The sequence below is a fragment of the Aotus nancymaae genome, unplaced genomic scaffold, assembly GCF_030222135.1.
Source record: "Aotus nancymaae isolate 86718 unplaced genomic scaffold, 86718_ANA_hifiasm-v0.15.2.pri h1tg000079l, whole genome shotgun sequence".
NCBI classification, from domain to species: Eukaryota; Metazoa; Chordata; class Mammalia; order Primates; family Aotidae; genus Aotus; species Aotus nancymaae.
The window spans coordinates 29,504,656-29,523,355 of record NW_026988494.1 but is presented as its reverse complement, the minus strand read 5'-3'; the positions used below and the strand labels follow the sequence as shown (position 1 = coordinate 29,523,355).

At 48.6% G+C, this 18,700-nt stretch overlaps 1 protein-coding gene across 6 annotated transcripts in view; it reads right to left on the bottom strand.

Annotated features, from left to right (window-relative positions):
• GATA4 (GATA binding protein 4) overlaps positions 1 to 18,700 on the bottom strand; it is an 82,786-nt gene that overhangs the window by 38,277 nt on the left and 25,809 nt on the right. For 4 of the 6 annotated variants that reach the window (XM_064368805.1, XM_064368801.1, XM_064368802.1 and 1 more), the window contains exon 2: positions 12,360 to 13,448. In XM_064368805.1, the coding sequence (XP_064224875.1) occupies positions 12,360 to 12,975 (616 nt within the window). In that variant the 5' untranslated portion in view covers positions 12,976 to 13,448. Of the gene's footprint in view, positions 1 to 12,359; positions 13,449 to 16,024; positions 16,094 to 16,996; positions 17,087 to 18,700 lie in introns of those variants that run through there. The other 2 variants (XM_012457353.2, XM_064368804.1) reach the window with 2 other exon arrangements.

Genomic DNA, 18,700 nt, shown 5'->3' with positions numbered 1-18,700 from the left:
GGAGGCCGAGGCGGGTGGATCACGAGGTCAAGAGATCGAGACCATCCTGGTCAACATGGTGAAACCTCGTCTCTACTAAAAATACAAAAAATTAGCTGGGCACAGTGGCGCGTGCCTGTAATCCCAGCTACTCAGGAGGCTGAGGCAGGAGAATTGCCTGAACCCAGGAGGCGGAGGTTGCGGTGAGCCGAGATCGCGCCATTGCACTCCAGCCTGGGTAACAAGAGCGAAACTCCGTCTCAAAAAAAAAAAAAAAAGAACAGATCATGTCTCTTGCGGGAACACACATGGAGCTGGAGGCTTTTATCCTTAGCAACCTAATGCAGGAATGGAAAACCCAATACCGCATGTTCTCACATATAAGTGGGAGCTGAATGATGAGAACTTATGAACACAAAGAAGGAAACAACAGACCCTGGTGTTTGAGGGTGGAGGGTGGGAGGAGGGAGAGGGGCAGAAAAGATACCCATTGGGTACTGGGGCTTAATAGCTGGGTGATGAACTAATCTCTACAACAAACCCCTGTGACACAAGTTTACCTATTTAACAAACCTTCACATGCACCCCGAACCTAAAATAAAAGTTAAAAAGAAAAAATGAGTCCATCAAACCCAGGATTTCACAGAGTTGCTTAAAACGAGGCAAGCAGCCATGGAAATCTACATGACACCGGCAAGCATGAATTCGAGTTTGATGTCCACGCAGGCACAGGAAGGCTTATGTTAATGAAGGTACCTCTGTGGTATAAGGAAAGACAAAGTCAGCCTGAACGACTATCACATGGGGCATGGCCGGAAGATACTGGATTTTAAACATCTCCAAAGGGCAGTGGAGCAGCCCTCCTCATCATTGCTGTACCTGGCCTGATTTCTTCACCTTACAAATGGCCACGCAAGCAGAGAGAGGCACAGTGACTCACATGGCAGGAAGAGAGGGGTCTGAGAGAGGATCCCAGGGTTTCTTGCCAGACCAATGTGCTTTCACCTCCCTGCCGCTGCTAGGATCATTTTCAAACAGCAGATTGAAAGCTGTGACTCCCATTCCCCAGTGAGCTGGGGCCTTGTAAATCACACATCCTGGGGTCACCTCACTTCAAGGACCCTAATTTAAAACGTACAAATATGCTCTAGTTTTAACATGGCTATAAATTATGTACTGTAAGACTGAAAAATATGTTTTTACACGCGACTCTCCCATTCGGCTGTTATTGACAGTGCTGCTCAATTTCTCATTTCAGCTCTATTTAAGGCATCAGTATTTCAGGATCCAGTCTGGGTCACTAATTTTACAGAAACTGCCAACAGTGCTGAAAGGACTTTAAACAGTAACTTTTATGACTACTTAATAATGTAGTTATACACATGCCTGTAAATGTATGATAACTAAAAGTCAAGGACTAATGCCCAACAGTGGTTATCTTCGGATGGTAAGGTTACCAACCATTTTCACATTGGTTTATCTGAGTTTTTCATTTTTCTGTAATAAATATACATTAAGTTTAATAAAAGAAGGAACTTTTCCAGATACTATTTGAAAAAAAAAAAAAAAAAACTACGTGTTTTTCTGAAGCCATTTTTGGCCTGGAAAACATTTTCTTTTTTAAAATAAGCAGTATTTTCCTATATTTGTGCACTCTGTGGGAACCACATTCTTTATTTAGGGTCAAGTTAAGTTCTCCCTAAATGCTAGGGAAAGGTTTTATTTGTTTGTTTTCCCTGCCCACTCAATTTTGAGGGGTAACCTCTATTATTGCCTCTCTTTACCTGGTTTGATTTACGATCTTGGAAGTCAAGTCATTCTTTTCTAGGTCAAAGAAAGAAAAAAAAAGGACTCCCCCCACCTAATACCTGATAAAAATATCTGAAAAGGTCATTGCAGACCTTGACAGAGACACATACAATTTCAACCCAAGCTGATAAAACAGCAACTAGAAAACTTTTATCAGAACAAAATGTAACTTGCCATTTCCCAGCTCAATTGATGAACTCTTTTTTTATCTGAAATGACAGACATCATAAGATAGGAAAACCTTTAGATAAGAAACCAAATTGAGTTGTTTGAATCAGATCCGATTGTCTGCCCCTGGTTCAGACTCCCACACCTGCTCGGAATGGGTCAATGAGCGCCTCCTGGCATGGTCCCGAGGGGTTTGGAAACATTGCAAAAGTGGTGAACTTTGAGACTTCAGCGTTTATTCTGCGATTATAATTAACCTGCTCACCAGTTGCTATCGATCAATTCTAAATGGAGGTGATAAGGTTTGACTGGATTTCTAGAAGTAGAAATGGAGATTTAAACTGGGGAGTAGAAAGGAAGATATGAAAAAAACTGAAGGACTGAGTTAGATTTTAAGACGCAAAACTGCATTTGCGATTAGGGGATCCCAAAACCCATGGCTTTGATCTGCCTGGAAAAATCTTGAGGAAGCCTGAGTACAAAGGAAAACCCTGAAATTCAAAGTTTCCCACCAAATTGCGATAGTAACTTCTTGATTTTTCATCCTCCAAAATAAAGTGTATCTGTAATTACTCAACGTGGGTTAAAGACAGCCTCAAATTTTACTTGCAGAGGTTTTCCAATGACTTTAAACACAAAGAATGGCTCACCTGTCTGGATTATATTCCTCCTTTGGAGGAAAAAAGATGTTAAAAACATCAAGTCCATTCTTGGGCTCCTGCAAAATTTGGAAGACCAGAAAACCAAATTCCCATCATTCAGATAAGAAGCTTGAATATCCTGGCTCAATTCTGATTACAGAGCAGTAATAGATAAAACCGTAGGCCACCTGCCAGAAACAAGAAAGCTTCCACTGATGGGCTGCTATGTTCAGTTGAGACCCATTCCATGGGGCTTTTCCTGCCTGGGGCTTCAGTCACCGTAGTGATCCATGGCTCTCTTCTTAACATTCACTAACATCCTCATTACTGTGCTCTTCTCTTCTTTCTCAGCCTCTACCACAAATACATTTGAAATCTTCAGAGATAAGGGAAGACAGAGAACGCAGTTATAGATTTCTTTTAGGAAAGGGATTTTTAAGGGAGCCATATGGTTTTGCTCCTAAGCAGCCAGCAATTTCGGCAGAGCCAGGAGAATCCTCTCGCTGGGAGGGTCTGAATCCTGGGAAGTCTCTTTAATTCTCTGCACACCAGAATCCAAGGGCTAAAAAGGAAGTTGGTGCAACACTGGGATTCCTAACATTGCATTCCTCAACTGCACAGCTTGCAGCTGAGGAACGAGACGGAAGGTTCCTTAGGACGACATTGTACCTAGATAGACAGTGATTGGTGGGAAGCAAACGGAAACTCAGACGAGAAGCTCCCCTGGGGAGAGGAAGCGGATGGGAGTGACAAGTCAACGCAAATCCTAAGGTTTAATAGAGCCCTTCAATCACACATAGCTTCTGGTTCTGAAGCGCTAAGTGCCCTCATATCAGATTTGGCAAATGCAAAGTGTGGGGAAAGGGGGAAAGTACAATTCTGCAGGTTGGGCTCACCTGGGTTTCAAACCAGGGCTGTTTACTATCCATGGGGACCTGAGATTACGGCCTCTTTCTGGGTATCAGCTTCCTTTCCAGCAAAACGGAGATCATCCTATCTATCTCTTAGGGAAAGGCTCCAAAGTTCCTGGTATGAGATGATTTCTTCATGGATGGGGATCCACCTTACTGTTCACAATGGAATGTTGTGCAAGATACAGGCTACTCTCCCTAAAACGTTGTTAGCCAGTATCCAAACATGGATGTACCAACATTTATAAACGTATTTTGTATAAATTAAAACAGAATCAAGATTATTCCTATTATAACCCCATTCATATTATCTTCCCTGTCTTCTTTAGAAGGTGACAAAAGAGTAGCTCTAGAGATAGCCATCAAATTAGTCTTAGTAAGCCGTTTATGTTGTATGTTACGTAGGCTGTCATGGCCTATCAGAGGTCAATACAGCAGAGCGATACTCATTTCCAAGACAGCCTTGTCACCTGGTTCTGCAAGCAGGCTAGACAAAGAAGTCCCCAAAAGACAGATAGTCTCAGATGTCAGAAAAGTTGCTTCAGTTCTTAAAGCAGCAGCTCTCATCTGCAGGAATTGCCAGCTTCTAGAATAAGGAAAGGAAAACCAGCATATTTCCTCTTTCTTATGCAAACACAAGAGCGACATTTGCAACTGGCTTCAGCTCAAAATTCAGTACAACTAAATTGTCTTAAAATGACAGGCTTAAAAGAAAGGTTTAAAAGAATCACCTTGCCCTGTAACTTGTTCTTCACACAATCCCATCATTGCAGTAGGTTAGTGGTTTTCAGGCAGGTAACCCCAATGTAACCTGAGGGAAAACTGCCTACCTGGAGAGGTCAGCATTGCCTAGTGTGTGAGTGTGTGCCCACACGGGGGAAGCCACAGTACAGTGGGGTTGGGGGTGTCTGCCAATTGCTTAGATCTACTACCAATACTAAGACTAGGATGAGAGATTCCCTCCCTCAGTAAAGCAACCTCCTATGAGAGAAACAAAATCAAAAGCCAAATACAGGATTGCCACTGAGGATGATTTTGATCTGTCTTTAAAAATCTTGAGGAAGCTTGAGTACAAAGAAAAACCCCAAAGAATTTGTAAAAGAATAGGTAAAAGACAAATTTAATAAAAAACAACTTATGCCTTAAAGCAGTTTTCCTGTGCATCCATGAACACTAAATATAGAATTCGTTTTTTAAAGAGGATACTTTCAGGAAATTGATTCATGAATACCGTATGTCTGTTATTTATTTATTTATTTTAATTTTAATTTTTTCTGAGACAGAGTCTCACCCTGTCACCCAGGCTGGAGTGCAATGGCACAATCTTGGCTCACTGCAACCTCCACCTCCCGGGTTTCAGCGATTCTCCTGACTCAGCCTCCTGAGTAGCTGGGACTACAGGTGCATACCACCACGCCCAGCTAATTTTTATATTTTTAGTAGAGACGGTTTCACCATGTTGACCAGGATGGTCTCCATCTCTGGACCTCGTGATTCACCCACCTCAGCCTCCCAAAGTGCTGCAATTATAGGCATGAGCCACCACCCCCGGCCTATGTTTTAAAACTTAATTAGTTTAATATGGTTTTAAAAATAGGTAATATAGTCACATCCTTCGAAATTCAAAAGGTTCCATTTGCACACACATGTTTATAGAAGCATTCCCCACAACAGCCAAGAGGGAGAAGCAAATCAGGTGTCCATCTATGGAAGAATGGCTAAATGAAAGGTGGGCTACACATACAATGGAATATTATTTAGCCTTGAAAGGAAGGAAATTCTGGCACATGCTACAACATGGATACATCATAAAGACATCATGTTAAGTGAAATAAGCCAGACACAAAAGGACAAATACTGTATGATTCTACTTATACGAGATCCTTAGAGTGGTCAAATTCATAAGAAAAGGGAAGTAGCATGCAGGTTACCAGGCGCTGGTATGGAGAGGAATGCAGTAGTATTTTAATACGTAGAGTTTAAGTTCTAGAGACGTGAGACACAGCAATGCGAATATACTTAGCACTACTCAACTATATACTTAAAATGGAGAAGATGATTTGAATTTTTTTTTTTTTCCGAGATGAAGTCTTGCTCTGTCGCCTAGGCTGGTATGCAGTGGCATGATCTCGGCTCACTGCAACCTCTACCTCCCAGGTTCAAGCAATTCTCCTGCCTCAACCTCTTGAGTAGCTGTAATTACAGGCACGTGCCACCATGCCCAACTAATTTTTGTATTTTTAGTAGAGATGGGGTTTCACCATGTTGGCCAGGCTGGTCTCGAACTCCTGACCTTGTGATCTGCCCACCTTGGCCTCCCAAAGTGCTGGGATTACAGGCATAAGCCACTGTGCCCAGCCAATGATTTGAAATTTTTAGATAAACTTAACTTCCCTATATTTTAAATGTATTTTCTTGTTATTTAATGGATTAATGAAGCACAGAAATGACTATAAAAATGGTTAAGGTGGTTAAAAAATTCAAAAAGTTCCAAGGCATGCATAGTAAAATTCCCTCTTCTACCATCATCCCTGACTACCCACTTTCCTCCCCACAGGCAATCTGTGCTACAAATTTCTCGTGAGATTTTCTATTTTCAAGTGAATATAATCCTTTTCTTCCTTTTTTTTTTTTTAACACAAAGAGTCAAGTGCTATATACACTTCCTACATTTATAAATGTCTTCAAGGATTCCATACATTAGATAATGAACTTCATTATTTTTATGCCTACAAAGCTTCTGATTTCTATGTGCCAGGTGCATAAAGACAGTCCCTAATGATGCACATTCAGATTATTTCCAATTTTGTTATTAAGAACAATGCCGCAATTAATATGTGCTGGTGTATTTGTGAATAAATCCCTAGAGGTGAAAATTTCGGAGTCAAGGCTGTCTACTTTGCAATTTTATGGCAACTACACCAAAGACTCTCCATAAAGGTCAGACCGATTTACACTTCCACCCACAGGTATCAGAGTTCCTGTTTCCCCACACCTCAGAGTATGTTTGTTTTCTTAGTGCATTTAAGCAAGAAAAGAAATGGGGAGGGATACAGAATAAGGTGTTATCTAGAAATGTCTCCTGGGCATCATTCTACCTGAGTGATAGAAAGTGCCTAGCAAATGTGGCTTGACCTTTTGATGGGACACAATTGGGCAAGTGACAGGGCTCACTAGAGGTAGTGACACACCCCTGACCACCCCAACACACCTTCCTTATTTAATTGGTTCTCAGCTTAGTACCACAGACCAACCCCAACTCTGACTGACCTGCTCGGGTGGTAACCGGAAAGTTAAACAACCTTGGTTTTCCTGAAGGCTGACAAATCACTCTCCAGTCTCACAAAGCTCCCCGCACAAATGAGCCGGCTCTGAAAGCCACTGGCGTACTTGATAAGCAGGCCCCAAAAGATCCAGAAAACACTTCAGGGTTTTTCACTGACTTGCACCATAAACAGACTCTTTGAACACCTCGAATGCCCTCACTCAATACCTAATGGGGCCCAACTTCTTTTAAATAAATTGTTTGGGTAACATGGTGAAATACTGTACACGTATTTCACTGTATTGTTATTTTTATCAACTCTAAAAATGATTCAAAATTTTGAAATCCTTAGAGAATATCCTAACTGCTTATTTCTCCGTTACACAAAACAATTGATACTCCATAGTAAAATATATTTTCCTGGCCTTTTCGATAACACCTACCACCATATAGCTGTCAAGGTATATTTACAATCTATTTCCATTTCGGTCTCCTTTTCAGCCTTTCCAACTCACAAGCATTAACTGGTACAAAAATCAGCGTCATTGAGGTGTAATGTACATGCAATAAAAGACTCCCATTTTAAGAGCACAGCTCCACGATGCTGCCATATGGAGACACATGTGTAGCCACCGTGACTGGGTTCTTTTAAAGGAAACAGCTTCATTCTCCTGCTACTGCTGTTTCACAGGCACAGGCAGATTCTAGCCCCCAAAATGCAAGAACTGTGCACACAGCTCCACCACAGTGCTTCTAGGAGTTTATGATGAAGACAAGCCATGTTCCATATTACATTTCCACACAACTACAATCACCTACGAGTGTTCTTCTCGCATCTAATATCTGCTCACCTTGAGTAATAAGACACAGTTAAAAGGCCACGGGCTTTTGTGTGTGTGCGTGTTTTAGAAATGTGGACAGTCATACTCCATCTTGCTTTTATCCACCCAGTGACTTCTCCAGCCTAAAAGCCCTGCTTTCCTCCAGTAAGTTTCAAGAACCCTCTTCCATCCTTCCCACCCTTCCCTAGGGCTCTCGAGTTTGCTTCTTAAAGGACTCACGCAGCCATTCTGTGTGGTTGGACCCAGGCAGGGCAGAGTCCTGGGGCAATTACCACTGAGATCCCTATGCAAATATTTGCTAAGTGCCCCACATTTGCCAGGCACTTAAATGAGTAAGACTCTGTACCTGCCCTCAGTAAGGTCACATAATTCCATTCAAGCAGACTAACTAGTGATTTTCACAGTTGTTTTAGGGTCGTAGCTCATATGGAACTTGGAGTGAATTAAAGTTCACATACATTGCAGTCAGGCCACACTTATTACTTCCAACCTAAGTTCAGGGCTTTACAGAGGCCGGTGTCAACTTTTATTATTTTGATTTTTGCCCTATTCAAATAACCAACATAAGAACTATGGCAAGATATGGTTAAAACTACAGCAGCTACATAGAAAAATAAAAGTGTTCTCTTATTTCTCCTTATTGAAATTAAAAACAGTTTCTGAGTTAAGGGTGAATTAGTGTGTATAGTTTTTACCTATAGTGACAAATATATTATTTAAACAAAGGTCAGGCTGCACTGTATTATTTCACGGGTGCTCCATGAAATTATTAGAAAACAAGGGTATATTCTTTCTTTTTCTTTTTCGGAGACAGGGTCTTCACTCTGTTCTCCAGGTAGGAGTACAGTGGTGCAATCACAGCTCACTGCAGCCTCAACCTCCCTGACTCAAGTGATCCTCCCACCTCAGCCTCCCCAGTTGCTGGAGTTACAGGCAAATGTTACCATGCCCAGCAAATTTTTTTTTTTTGAGATGGCGACTCATTATGTTGTCCAGGCTGGTCTTGAACTCTGGAGCTCAAGCAATCCTCCCACCTCAGCCTCTAAGTGTGGGATTACAGCTGTGAGCCACTGTGCCTGGCCCCTTATTTCTTTTTTTCCCCTATAAAATGGTCAATATTTCTTTCTTCTTTTTTTTTCTTTTTTTGAGATGGAGTTTCGCTCTTGTTACCCAGGCTAGAGTGCAATGGCGCGATCTTGGCTCACCGCAACCTCTGCCTCCCGGGTTCAAGCAATTCTCCTGCCTTAGCCTCCCGAGTAGCTGGGACTACAGGCACGCACCACCATGCCCGGCTAATTTTTGTATTTTTAGTAGAGACGGGGTTTTACCATGTTGACCAGGATGGTCTCGACCTCTTGACCTCGTGATCCACCCACCTCAGCCTCCCAAAGAGCTGGGATTATAGGTGTGAGCCACCGCGCCCGGCCTTTAATATTTCTTTCTTAAAAGAAATTGCTTGTTCTTTCCCTGACAAACTCCTGCTCACCCTTCAAGACCAAAGGCAGATGGTAGCACTTAGGTGATAACTTCCAGAGCCTCCTGGACAGAGGAAAGAACCACCTTTGCTGCTTCTCCTCCTCACTTTCAGCTCATTACCAACCCACAACGATGAGTCATGCCCCGTTTCACATTGAGTGCCCAACGATCTGTGTCATTGGGGACTGTCCCAGGTTTAGCACTAACGATCCAAGTCCTGGGAAAACCCTCAGTCCTGGGCACACCAGCAACATAGGTAACTCTACATGACAGCGATTCACTAGTCAATAAAATAACCATCATTTACAAAGAACCAAAGCCAAATTCTTCACAAGTCTTACCTTATTTTTCTAATTTAAGGTATCACTAAAAATACTTATGATGATCCCCTTTTACAGAAAAAGACGTGAGACTGAGAGGAGTAACTTGCCCAAGATGACATGAGGCTCCTGAAAATGACTCTAGGTTTGCGTGACTTTAAACCCCTGTGCTCCTCCCACCACACTGTCTGGCCATCTTAGGGATCAGTGGGAACTGCTCGGAAAGCTGGGGTCAGCTCTCAGCTTCCCTCCATTACCAGGCCAGCTAGGATCTAGTGCTGGTCCTCACTAAAGTTGCCAGGCAAGTAGGAGGGCCCAAGTGATGGGAAGAATATATAAAGAGCACATTCACATGCACTGCCCTTTTTTTTTTTTTTTTTTTTTTTGAGACAGCGTCTCACTGTGTCACCCAGGTTGGAGTACAGTGGCCTTGGGCTCATGTGATCCTCCTACTCAGCTTCCAAAGCTGGGACTACAGGCACGCAACACCAGCCCTGGCTAATTTTTTTTTCTTTTTTTTTTAGTAGAGACAGCCATTTTGGTCTTGAACTCCCGACCTCAGGTGATCTGCCAGCCTAAGCCTTCCAAAGTACTGGGATCACAGGTGTGAGCCACCGTGCCCGGCTGGCTAATGTTTAAATATGTTTTGTAAAGACAGGGTCTCACTATTTTGCTCAGGCTGGGCTTGAACTCCTGGCCTCAAATAATCCTTTTGCCTCAGCTTCCCAAAGTTCTGGGATTACAGGTATGAGCCTCCATGCCTGGCCATATGTGTTGCTTTTAACTTCAGTTGCTTTTACGTAAGTGCCATCTGCAGAACACCTCGAAGATACAAAAGCCAGCAAGTTCAACATGCCCTGTGTTCCCTCTTCGAGACAGCCCACACCTCTCCCAAAACACTTGGCTGTGTGCAGAAGAAAAAATCCACCCTCTAGGCCCGACCCCAAAGGCTGTGGACTTTATGAGGTATCAGGGAAGAGCCCAGAGAAGACAGGTGGCAGTTCTGGCAGGGAGATGCTCAGAGAGGTCAGCTGCCATTTGCTGACACGGGAATTTGGGAAACATCCCTTATTTCAGCCGCTTCTACATGGCATGGCTGACATTTTAAAATCTGAATACTGCATGTAGTCACATGATCTTCCTTCCTCCTTCCTTCCTTCCTTCCTTCCATTTTCCTTCCCTTCCTTCCTTTCCTTCTTTTACTTTTTCTTTTTTTCTTTTTTGAGATGGAGTCTCGCTCTGTCATCCAGGCTGCAGTGCAGTGGCGCAATCTCGGCTCACTGCAATCTCGGCCTCCTGGGTTCAAGTGGTTCTCCTTCCTAAGCCTCCCGAGTAACTGGGACTACAGGCGCGTGCCACCATGCCAGGCTAATTTTCTTTTTCTTTTTTGTATTTTAGTAGAGACGGGATGTCACCATATTGGCCAGGATAGTCTCGATCTCCTGACCCAGTCCTCCCTATTTTATGTCAGAGGGCCCTGGAGAGAGAGGACTCCTCCGTCAGCGCGCATGGCCAGGGCGAGCCCCACCCCCTGCTCCGCACTCCCGCCTTTGGGCGCCATTGTGTGGAGATGCCGCTGCTATCGAGCAAAGGTCGCAGAGAGGCTCGCCTGGCCCTCCTCCCCTGGGGGTGGCCGTCTGGCTCCCCCAAGAGGGGTGAGGGGGAGGGGAACGCCAAGAGCCAAAGATTGGGCCTCGGCGCCAGTTCCAGGGTTAATCAGTTTGCCGGCAATGTGTATTTGGCTGTACCCCCGGGGACCTTCCCTGGCCACCCAGGGCCAGAGGATAATTTAAAAGCGCTTCAAAGCCGGGGCCCTTCTCGGAGCCAGCCCAATACTGGAAACCTGGCCGGGGCAGCCTTTACTCTTCAAAGTGAGAACAAATGCAGAAGGATTTAGCACTTAGTATGTGGTCAATAAACGCGAGCTCTGCTTTTCAAATCCGGGCTTCCCCTCCCCCAAAGGGTGGGCTCAATCCAAACCCACTCCTCCGTCCCTTCCCGACATTCCAGAGGTCGTTTGCATTTTGAACTAGGTGTGGCCACTTCCCTTTCTCCCCCAGCCCCTGTGCCCAGGCCCCTTCTCAGATCTGCTGCGTTTATGTGTAAATCAGTGGAGGCTGAGACCTGTTTGCCGTCCCTCCCTGTCGGACGGCGGAGGCAAACGCTGCATAGAACCTACCACAACGGTTATTTCCAACCCTGGCCCGCGCGAGAAGAGGAGGCTCCACGCGTGCAAGCGACTGCAGTCTCCGTTTAACTCGGGCGTCATAAACAAGCCCCTTAGGCCTCTGTGGTCTTGGGCATTGACGGAGGTCCGCACCGTCACCCGCATGATGCGCTCACGCGTCCGGCAGGAGACACCGGCACGGTGCCGGCTCCTGTTCGGCGCATCTCCCCGGCGTCTCCTTTGCTCCATCCCTCCTTTGTTCTCGGTGTGAGACCCCCGACAGGAAAATCATCTGCCACTCTGAGGGATCTTCCAACTGGGCCGCCAAATGGCCCAGAAGGTCTGAGGCCCAAACCACTGTCATCAGTTCCCCGCGGAGGCCCGAGAGTTGGCGGGGAGGAAATGGGGGCAGAAACCCAGCGATCTCCAGCGCCGTCCAAGCAGGGATTCCGGGCCGCTGCCCCCGGCTCTCCAGGGAGCCCGCTGGCCTCCCGCATCACCCACAGTGCGGCGTGGCCGCGGCCGACGTCCGAGGCTGCCGGGAGGCCGCACTCGAACCCCGCTACGGTCTCAGAAGAGGCCCGGACAGGAAGGCCCGGCCCCCTGCACAGAAGCCAGTCTCCAGGGGCTGCGATGTCGCCAGCCCCGCACTGGCTTCTGCCTGCCCTGGAAACTTCAGGTCTTCAAGGACCTTCCCCAACTCAACGCAGGCATTCATGAAAAACGAGGGGTTCCCAACAGGGCTCAAGATCCACCCACGCGCCCTGGCGCCCCTACTCACCAAGATTGGGGTGTCGGGCGGCGGGGTTGGCCCGGCCGGGCAGGCTGTGCAAGACAGGGCTGTCGAAGGGGCCGGCGGAGGCGGCGGCTGCAGCGGCCCAGGATGCGCCCACATCGGCCATGTAGGCCGGGTAGGGGCTGGAGTAGGAGCCCGCGAACCCAGCGCGCCCGTACTGCTCGCGGCCCGCCAGGCCCGCGCCCGCCGCAGCACTGCCACTGCTGTAGGCCGCAGCTTCCCGGGCCGCGGCAGCGGCGGCGGCGGCAGCCAGGGACCCAGTGGTCCCGGGGAAGGAGAAGCGCGGCGACACCGGCGGCGGGGTGTAGGTGGCTCCGTCGGCTCCGGCCTGGCTCCAGCCCGGGCTGCTCTGCTGGGTCCCCGGCCCTGCACCCGACGGGGCCGCCCCTGAGCCGCCGCCCGTGGCGCCTCCCGACGCTGCACCCGCGCCTCCGCCCTGGAGGTAGGACAGACCCAGCACGGAGGAGGGCACCCGCGGCGTGGGCACGTAGACCGGCGAGGACGCGGCGCCCGCGCTGTGCATGAACGCCCCGGGGCCGCCCGCCTCGTAGGCCCCGGGGGGCGGCCCGTGGTTGGCGGCCATGGCCAGGCTCTGGTACATCGCCCCGGCGAACTCCCGACTTCGGGGTCCTCCCTCTCCTTCGCAGGTCAAGGAGTCACGCGGGGAGAGAAAACGACGGCAACAATAATGTGCGTGAAAGGAGCTGTCTCGAAGATCAAAAGTCAAAGGGAAAAAACCAAATCGCTTAAAAATATATACGTATTAAATCCGGCATTGAGCAAAAGACTCTAGGCTCCTGTTGACTCCGGAAAATCCTGATTTGAATTTTTGGTGGTTCCGGAAGGCGACGCAGGCGCAGCTGAATTCACTCAGTGCCTGGAGGTCCGGAGCGCCTATGCAGGGCAGAAGACCGAGGGCGCGTCCAGGCCTGGAGGTGGCGCACGGGCCTTCAGGTCCCCCACTCGTCCCGCCGTGAGGCCTCCAGGACACCCGCGGCTATGGGCGCAGAAGTGCTAGCTGGCTCCAAGGCTGAGGGCTAGGCTGGTTCCTTCCTCCTCGCTGCAGCCGGGGTCCTAAAGGAGGAACGACAAAAAGAGACAGTGGTTCATCCCAGAGCTTTCAGAACCCACTCTCGACCTGCCTGGTTGCTTCTTCCATGCTGCAAACGAAGTCACCACGGGGGTTTGGGGGTGCAGCTGCAGAGGCCCCGCAGTGCGGTGCCCGGAAGCAGCGGCCTTTGTTTTGTGCAGGCGTTGGATCAGGCGTCCCAGGCAAGCATGGGGAGGGGCGCCCCGGGGAACAGGGGCTTCCCGGGTCTTGGGCATGCAGTTTACTGGTTGTGATCTTGGTCAATTATTTTTGTATTGCTTATCCCAAAGGTCTTCAATATTACGTTATTCTGCAAGCATATTTTTGGCACAGTCTAAGTCCAAAAGTTTGGGGTTAATGCAGAGTGCCTGGGATCCAACAAATCTCTCATCTCCTCTGTTCTCCCCATCTCTCCCCAGGCATTCTTGGCCTAGAAAGAACTTTATATTGTCCTTGGGGGCACAAGGACAAACTTTTTACCAAACAGTGACCTAACAAAGTTTTGTTTGTAATCTTAAAAAATATATATATAGAAGTAGAGTCCAAATGTTTATAAGTGAACAGTGGTGTCTGCTAAGTCTCATGAAGAGGACTGAGAAACTCTCATCCATACACTACACCATGTGGACATCAAATTGGATAAGCTACAGGATTCTTGCAAATAGTTATAATTTAGATGTTTTCCAAATTGTATGTCGGAACCAGAAAAGTGAAAGGAATGTACAATGTCGCTTTATAGAATAATCCAGTGGACCATTCTAATTCACTGAAGGGGTTCTTCATGTAGAATCACAAGTTACCCACAGGCAGAATCATCACACCCACGTGGACACTTGGGGAAAGAGCAGTTTGTGGAACTTGATTATATGCTTCCCAGCATCCTACGTTTTGATATTGTAAGGCAGTTTTTCTTATAAAATAAGAGCTCCACTTTCTGAATTACCTGCTGTCTGAATTACCTCCAGGTCCTTTTCTCTACAACTCTGCTAAGTACAGGTGTCTCTCTTCATTTTACAAGAGGGAACTGAAGCACTGGACACTTTTGAAACTTGTCTAAGATCAAAGTACAGTCAGAAGGGGTGGGGGAAGGGGATGGGATCAGTAGGGCTCCAAGGGCTTGAGGCTGTCCACCACACTTCCATTTCTCTCTTTAAGAAGAGGCAACTACTCCTGACAATGGTTTCTTTTTTATTTCAATAGTAGACTTACAAGGATATTAACTATATACTGAATCCAGGCTCTGACACTTACAAAATGAATACCTTTAGACAAATTACTTAGCCTCTCTGTGCCTCAGTTTCCCCCTCTGCAGAATGCAAATATTAAAGGTATCTATTGTGTAGAGTCATCATGAAGCTTAGGGGTGAAGATTATAAATTAGTATTTGTAAAGCACTTATAGCAGGTTTTTATAAAACTGTCATAAAAGACAAAAGGAAAGTTCTAAATAATAGTTGACTATTACTACAGATTTCTAATGTAACACAAGAAAGTACCTCAGATGTATGTACTATAATAAATGCTCATCTTTGTTATTGTAAAATCTGGAAATGGAATCTTTAATACACACTACATAGTGCTTTTCACCATTTTTGCAACATCACTAGTAATCATAATGGAATTAATGGTATTGTATTGTATTACACAGTCACATGGTAACTCCTAAAAGCTTATTTGCTTTCAAAATATGCATTAAACTTGGTTTGGCAAATAGTTCATTACAGCAAGTTTGGTTAGAGAATAGTCAGGAAAAACAAAAAAATTGACCTGAGGTCACCAACTTTTCCTTTTGAAAACAAAGTTAAAGAACTATAGGTTTGCCTTAATAAAAGATCCAGTATTTAACTTTTAAATCAAGCCGCTGATCTATTTCACTGTATTTTCTGTAATACTCAACTCCTGTAGTTCTCCAAGATAATGTAATTTTTTTTCCTCTCATAACCACGGAAAAGAAACGAGATTCAGAATTTTGTAATCCAACTTCCAGTATACATACAGGTAGCAACTTGCAGACTTTGAAATGTAAATACCAAAAATGTTACAAATCTAATATTTGTATTTATCACATTCACTGCCTTTTCAAATGGCTGATACATGGCCTTACTTGGATTACTAGAACAGAAGGTGGAGAAAATACCCCTCCATACCTTTCTGGAAAAACAAGAAATTAGCTACTTTTGCAAAACGCCTGGTTGCTGAAATTGATCCTAGATCCTGCAGCCGGTGGAGAAAGCCCAGCAGCTCCTGAGACTGCCGGAATCGGGGAGCGTTCGCTCTCCTTCTGATCACTCGCCCCAGTTCACCCCAAATTCGCAGGCTCACAGGAAATGCGCTCTCCTTTCAAGAATCAACCAACAGCCCTCTTCCGATCTATTTTTGAGAATGGGAGAATTGCAAGCCCCCAAATGTCCCCGTCCCTTTCCAGGACACTCCTCACGGCCTGGGTTCGAGCCTCGGCTCTCGGCCTGCAGCAAGGAGGATGGTCACACGCTAGCCGGCACAACCAAGCGGGCCGCAGCCAGGGAGGAGACACAGACTTGTGCGGAGCGTTACCTCCTCACCCCAGTGCTTCTTTGAAAGCCTGAAACCTGCTGTCGATGCCTTCCTTTTCTGGGAACACAGGAAACACTTGCCCGAGGCTCTTCCCCACCTCTGCGGTGAGGGCCGCGCTGCCCCACGGATTCCACTGGCCGCGGGTCCCTCACCACGCTCTTCTCCAACCAAAAGGCCCCTCCTTTCCTCAACCTGGTGGCAGTCCACCACCCCGGCATCCTCCTCTGCCCTCGGTGACTCCTGAGCCCAAAGCCGAGCGACATAACGCCGCGGATCTGGGCAGCGCCGTGACCGGCGGAGGGCAGTCGCGGCTCCGGTCCAGGTTCGGGCCCTCCGCCAGTTTCAGGCAGAAGCAACGCGGGTGGGTGGGGTGGTGAGCTTCCAGAAGGGCATTCAGTCCCTGGACCCCAGCCCCGAGGGCGAGGAGGCTGGCCAGAAAGGCCATCAACAGTCCAGCCGCTCAGCAGCCGCCCCGCGCCTCGGAGCACCTCCCGGGCCCCCCTAGGCCCTGCGGCGCTGCCTGGCACCGCCGCCCGACGTCCCCGGAGTCGTTGGTGGGCGACACACCTCCGTCTACTTCCCTCCTTGTAAGAGCGGCCGTGCGGCCTCTCCAGGGTCCGTTGGTCTCGGCAACTTCACACGGCCAACATCACCACCCAGGCCCCGGCCTGTGATGTGCAAACAAGGGCGGGAGAATGTGCACCCGGGGGCAGGGACTGAAAGCGTTCAAGTTCACAAGGAAAGAATCCAAAGGCGCTTCCATCATTCCTCTCTGTTTTGCCCCCAGATCTTACTTTGACTTAAAGACGTTGCTAAGGCAAAGTCAAAAGCAGAGCAGGGGTTGGCCAATTTCGAGGAAGCGGATAGTGGTTGTCTCTTTTCCTCCCACTGGCTACTTCTCTACCTCCAGACCGGCAAGAGCCGAGGAGCTCCGAGTTTGGGGGACCGCGGGAAAGAGCGAAGAAAGAAAAAAGCCCTACCTGCCCGGCCTGGAGCTTCCGCGCGCGCTCCCCGGAGCTGCAGCGGCGACGAAGCCTCTCGCGGCCTCTGCGCCGGCCGCCTCTGAGTCCACAGCTCGCAGCTCGGGTCCCAGGCCCAGCGCGTCGGCCCGCGGGCGCTGACTGGCCTGTGGGAGTCACGTGCAAGGGCGGGGCGGGGGTGCGCGGCACCGGCTGCACCTCTGTTGGGCGCCGGGCTGCGGGACCGTGCGGAAAGCTCCCCCACCAGGCAAAGTCCAGGCGCTGGGGTCTCCGCGGAAAACGCCCAAGTGTTACCGCCAGGGCTCGGGGCTTCACCCGCAGCCCAGCCAGAGGTCGATTGAGTTCGCTATGGTGCCCAGGGTCAGCTTTATTAATGAGTTCCTTTTCTCCCTCCCCGCCCCCCTTCCCGTGGTCCTCATCCCGCGCGGTGGGCGAGGGGCGGGGCTAGTAGACGGGAAGGTGACCTCTTGGGCTCAACTCCCGATCTCGTGTGGAGTACTAGGTCACCCGGGGTACCCGGGGCTGGACGCAAGTTTCTGGGCAATGTTAGTGGGGATCCACCCAGCACCGGACTCCGGGGAGGTTCAGGAGACACCCAGACTGCCTCCTTAAATCAGAGCGCAGAGACCGAAGCCTCCCTTTTGCTTCCCAAAAGCCCAGGGAGATGGTCGGGAGCCGAGGGTCAGCCCTCTATGTTATGTGTTTACGCAAAGTGTGCATCCCTTTCTGGGGACGCTTCTCATCTCCTGTGGCCTCCTGTCTTTTAATCTTTCTCCGTTTTTTCCGCAGCCTGCGGCGGCCGCTGCACCAATCCAAGGGACGAAGCAAGGGCCGGGGAGCCCGGCGGTCCTGGGGAGCTCCTCCGTGGAGGGGGCTCTCCAGGGGCTGCAGTCCCCTCTCTGGAATGGGGGAGGGGAATGTGTCAGGTCTGAGTTGGGAGTCGGCGTCAGGGCCTGGAGGCCCCTGCGCAGCGGGGCTGCCAACCGGAGAGTCCCTCCGACAGGTCTAAAGGTTAATAGAGCAATCACAGGGCCCTATTACCGCGTAAAAATAACCCATCGATTACCGCAGCCTTCAGCCCCAGATAACAACCGGCGGGTGGCTCTCAGGCTTTCGGTTAAACTTTTTTTTTTTTTTTTTTTTTTTTTTGGACCGCGTTTTTCTCTCCAGCACAGGCTTCTTAAACCAGATTAGAGGGATGGGGGAGGGGTCGGGATACCACCCTGCACGAAACCCGTGTTACTTCGAAAGCAGACTAGGGACGCCACCCGCTTCCGCAGTTGGAAATCAGTCGTGGATTCCCGGCCTGAGTGAAGGCAACCCGGGCTCTAAGGACGAGGCCAGGACTCGAAACTGGGTAGAAGGAAACTCCCGGTGGGATCGTGGCCAACTCCCGGGGATTCTCAGGAAAATCCCAGAGGAAGAAACCAGCGCAGCTGCGCGGGGAATTCTCTTCCCTGAATGAGAGGTGCGGAGGTTCACCGGGGCCCAAACAGAGGAGAGGAAACTGAGGCCGCGTGGGGCGCCCAGGGGCGAAAGGCCTGCGGGCAGGCTGGACGCACTGCAGCCTTCCCTCGAGACCCCGGCCGGCCTGCGCCCCGAAAGCTGGGGCCGCCCATTTAGGGTTTCTTCTCCGTCTTCCCGCAACTCCTAGCCTGCTCCTTAGTAGAACTGGCGTCACGGACCCGAGACGTGGGAACTTAA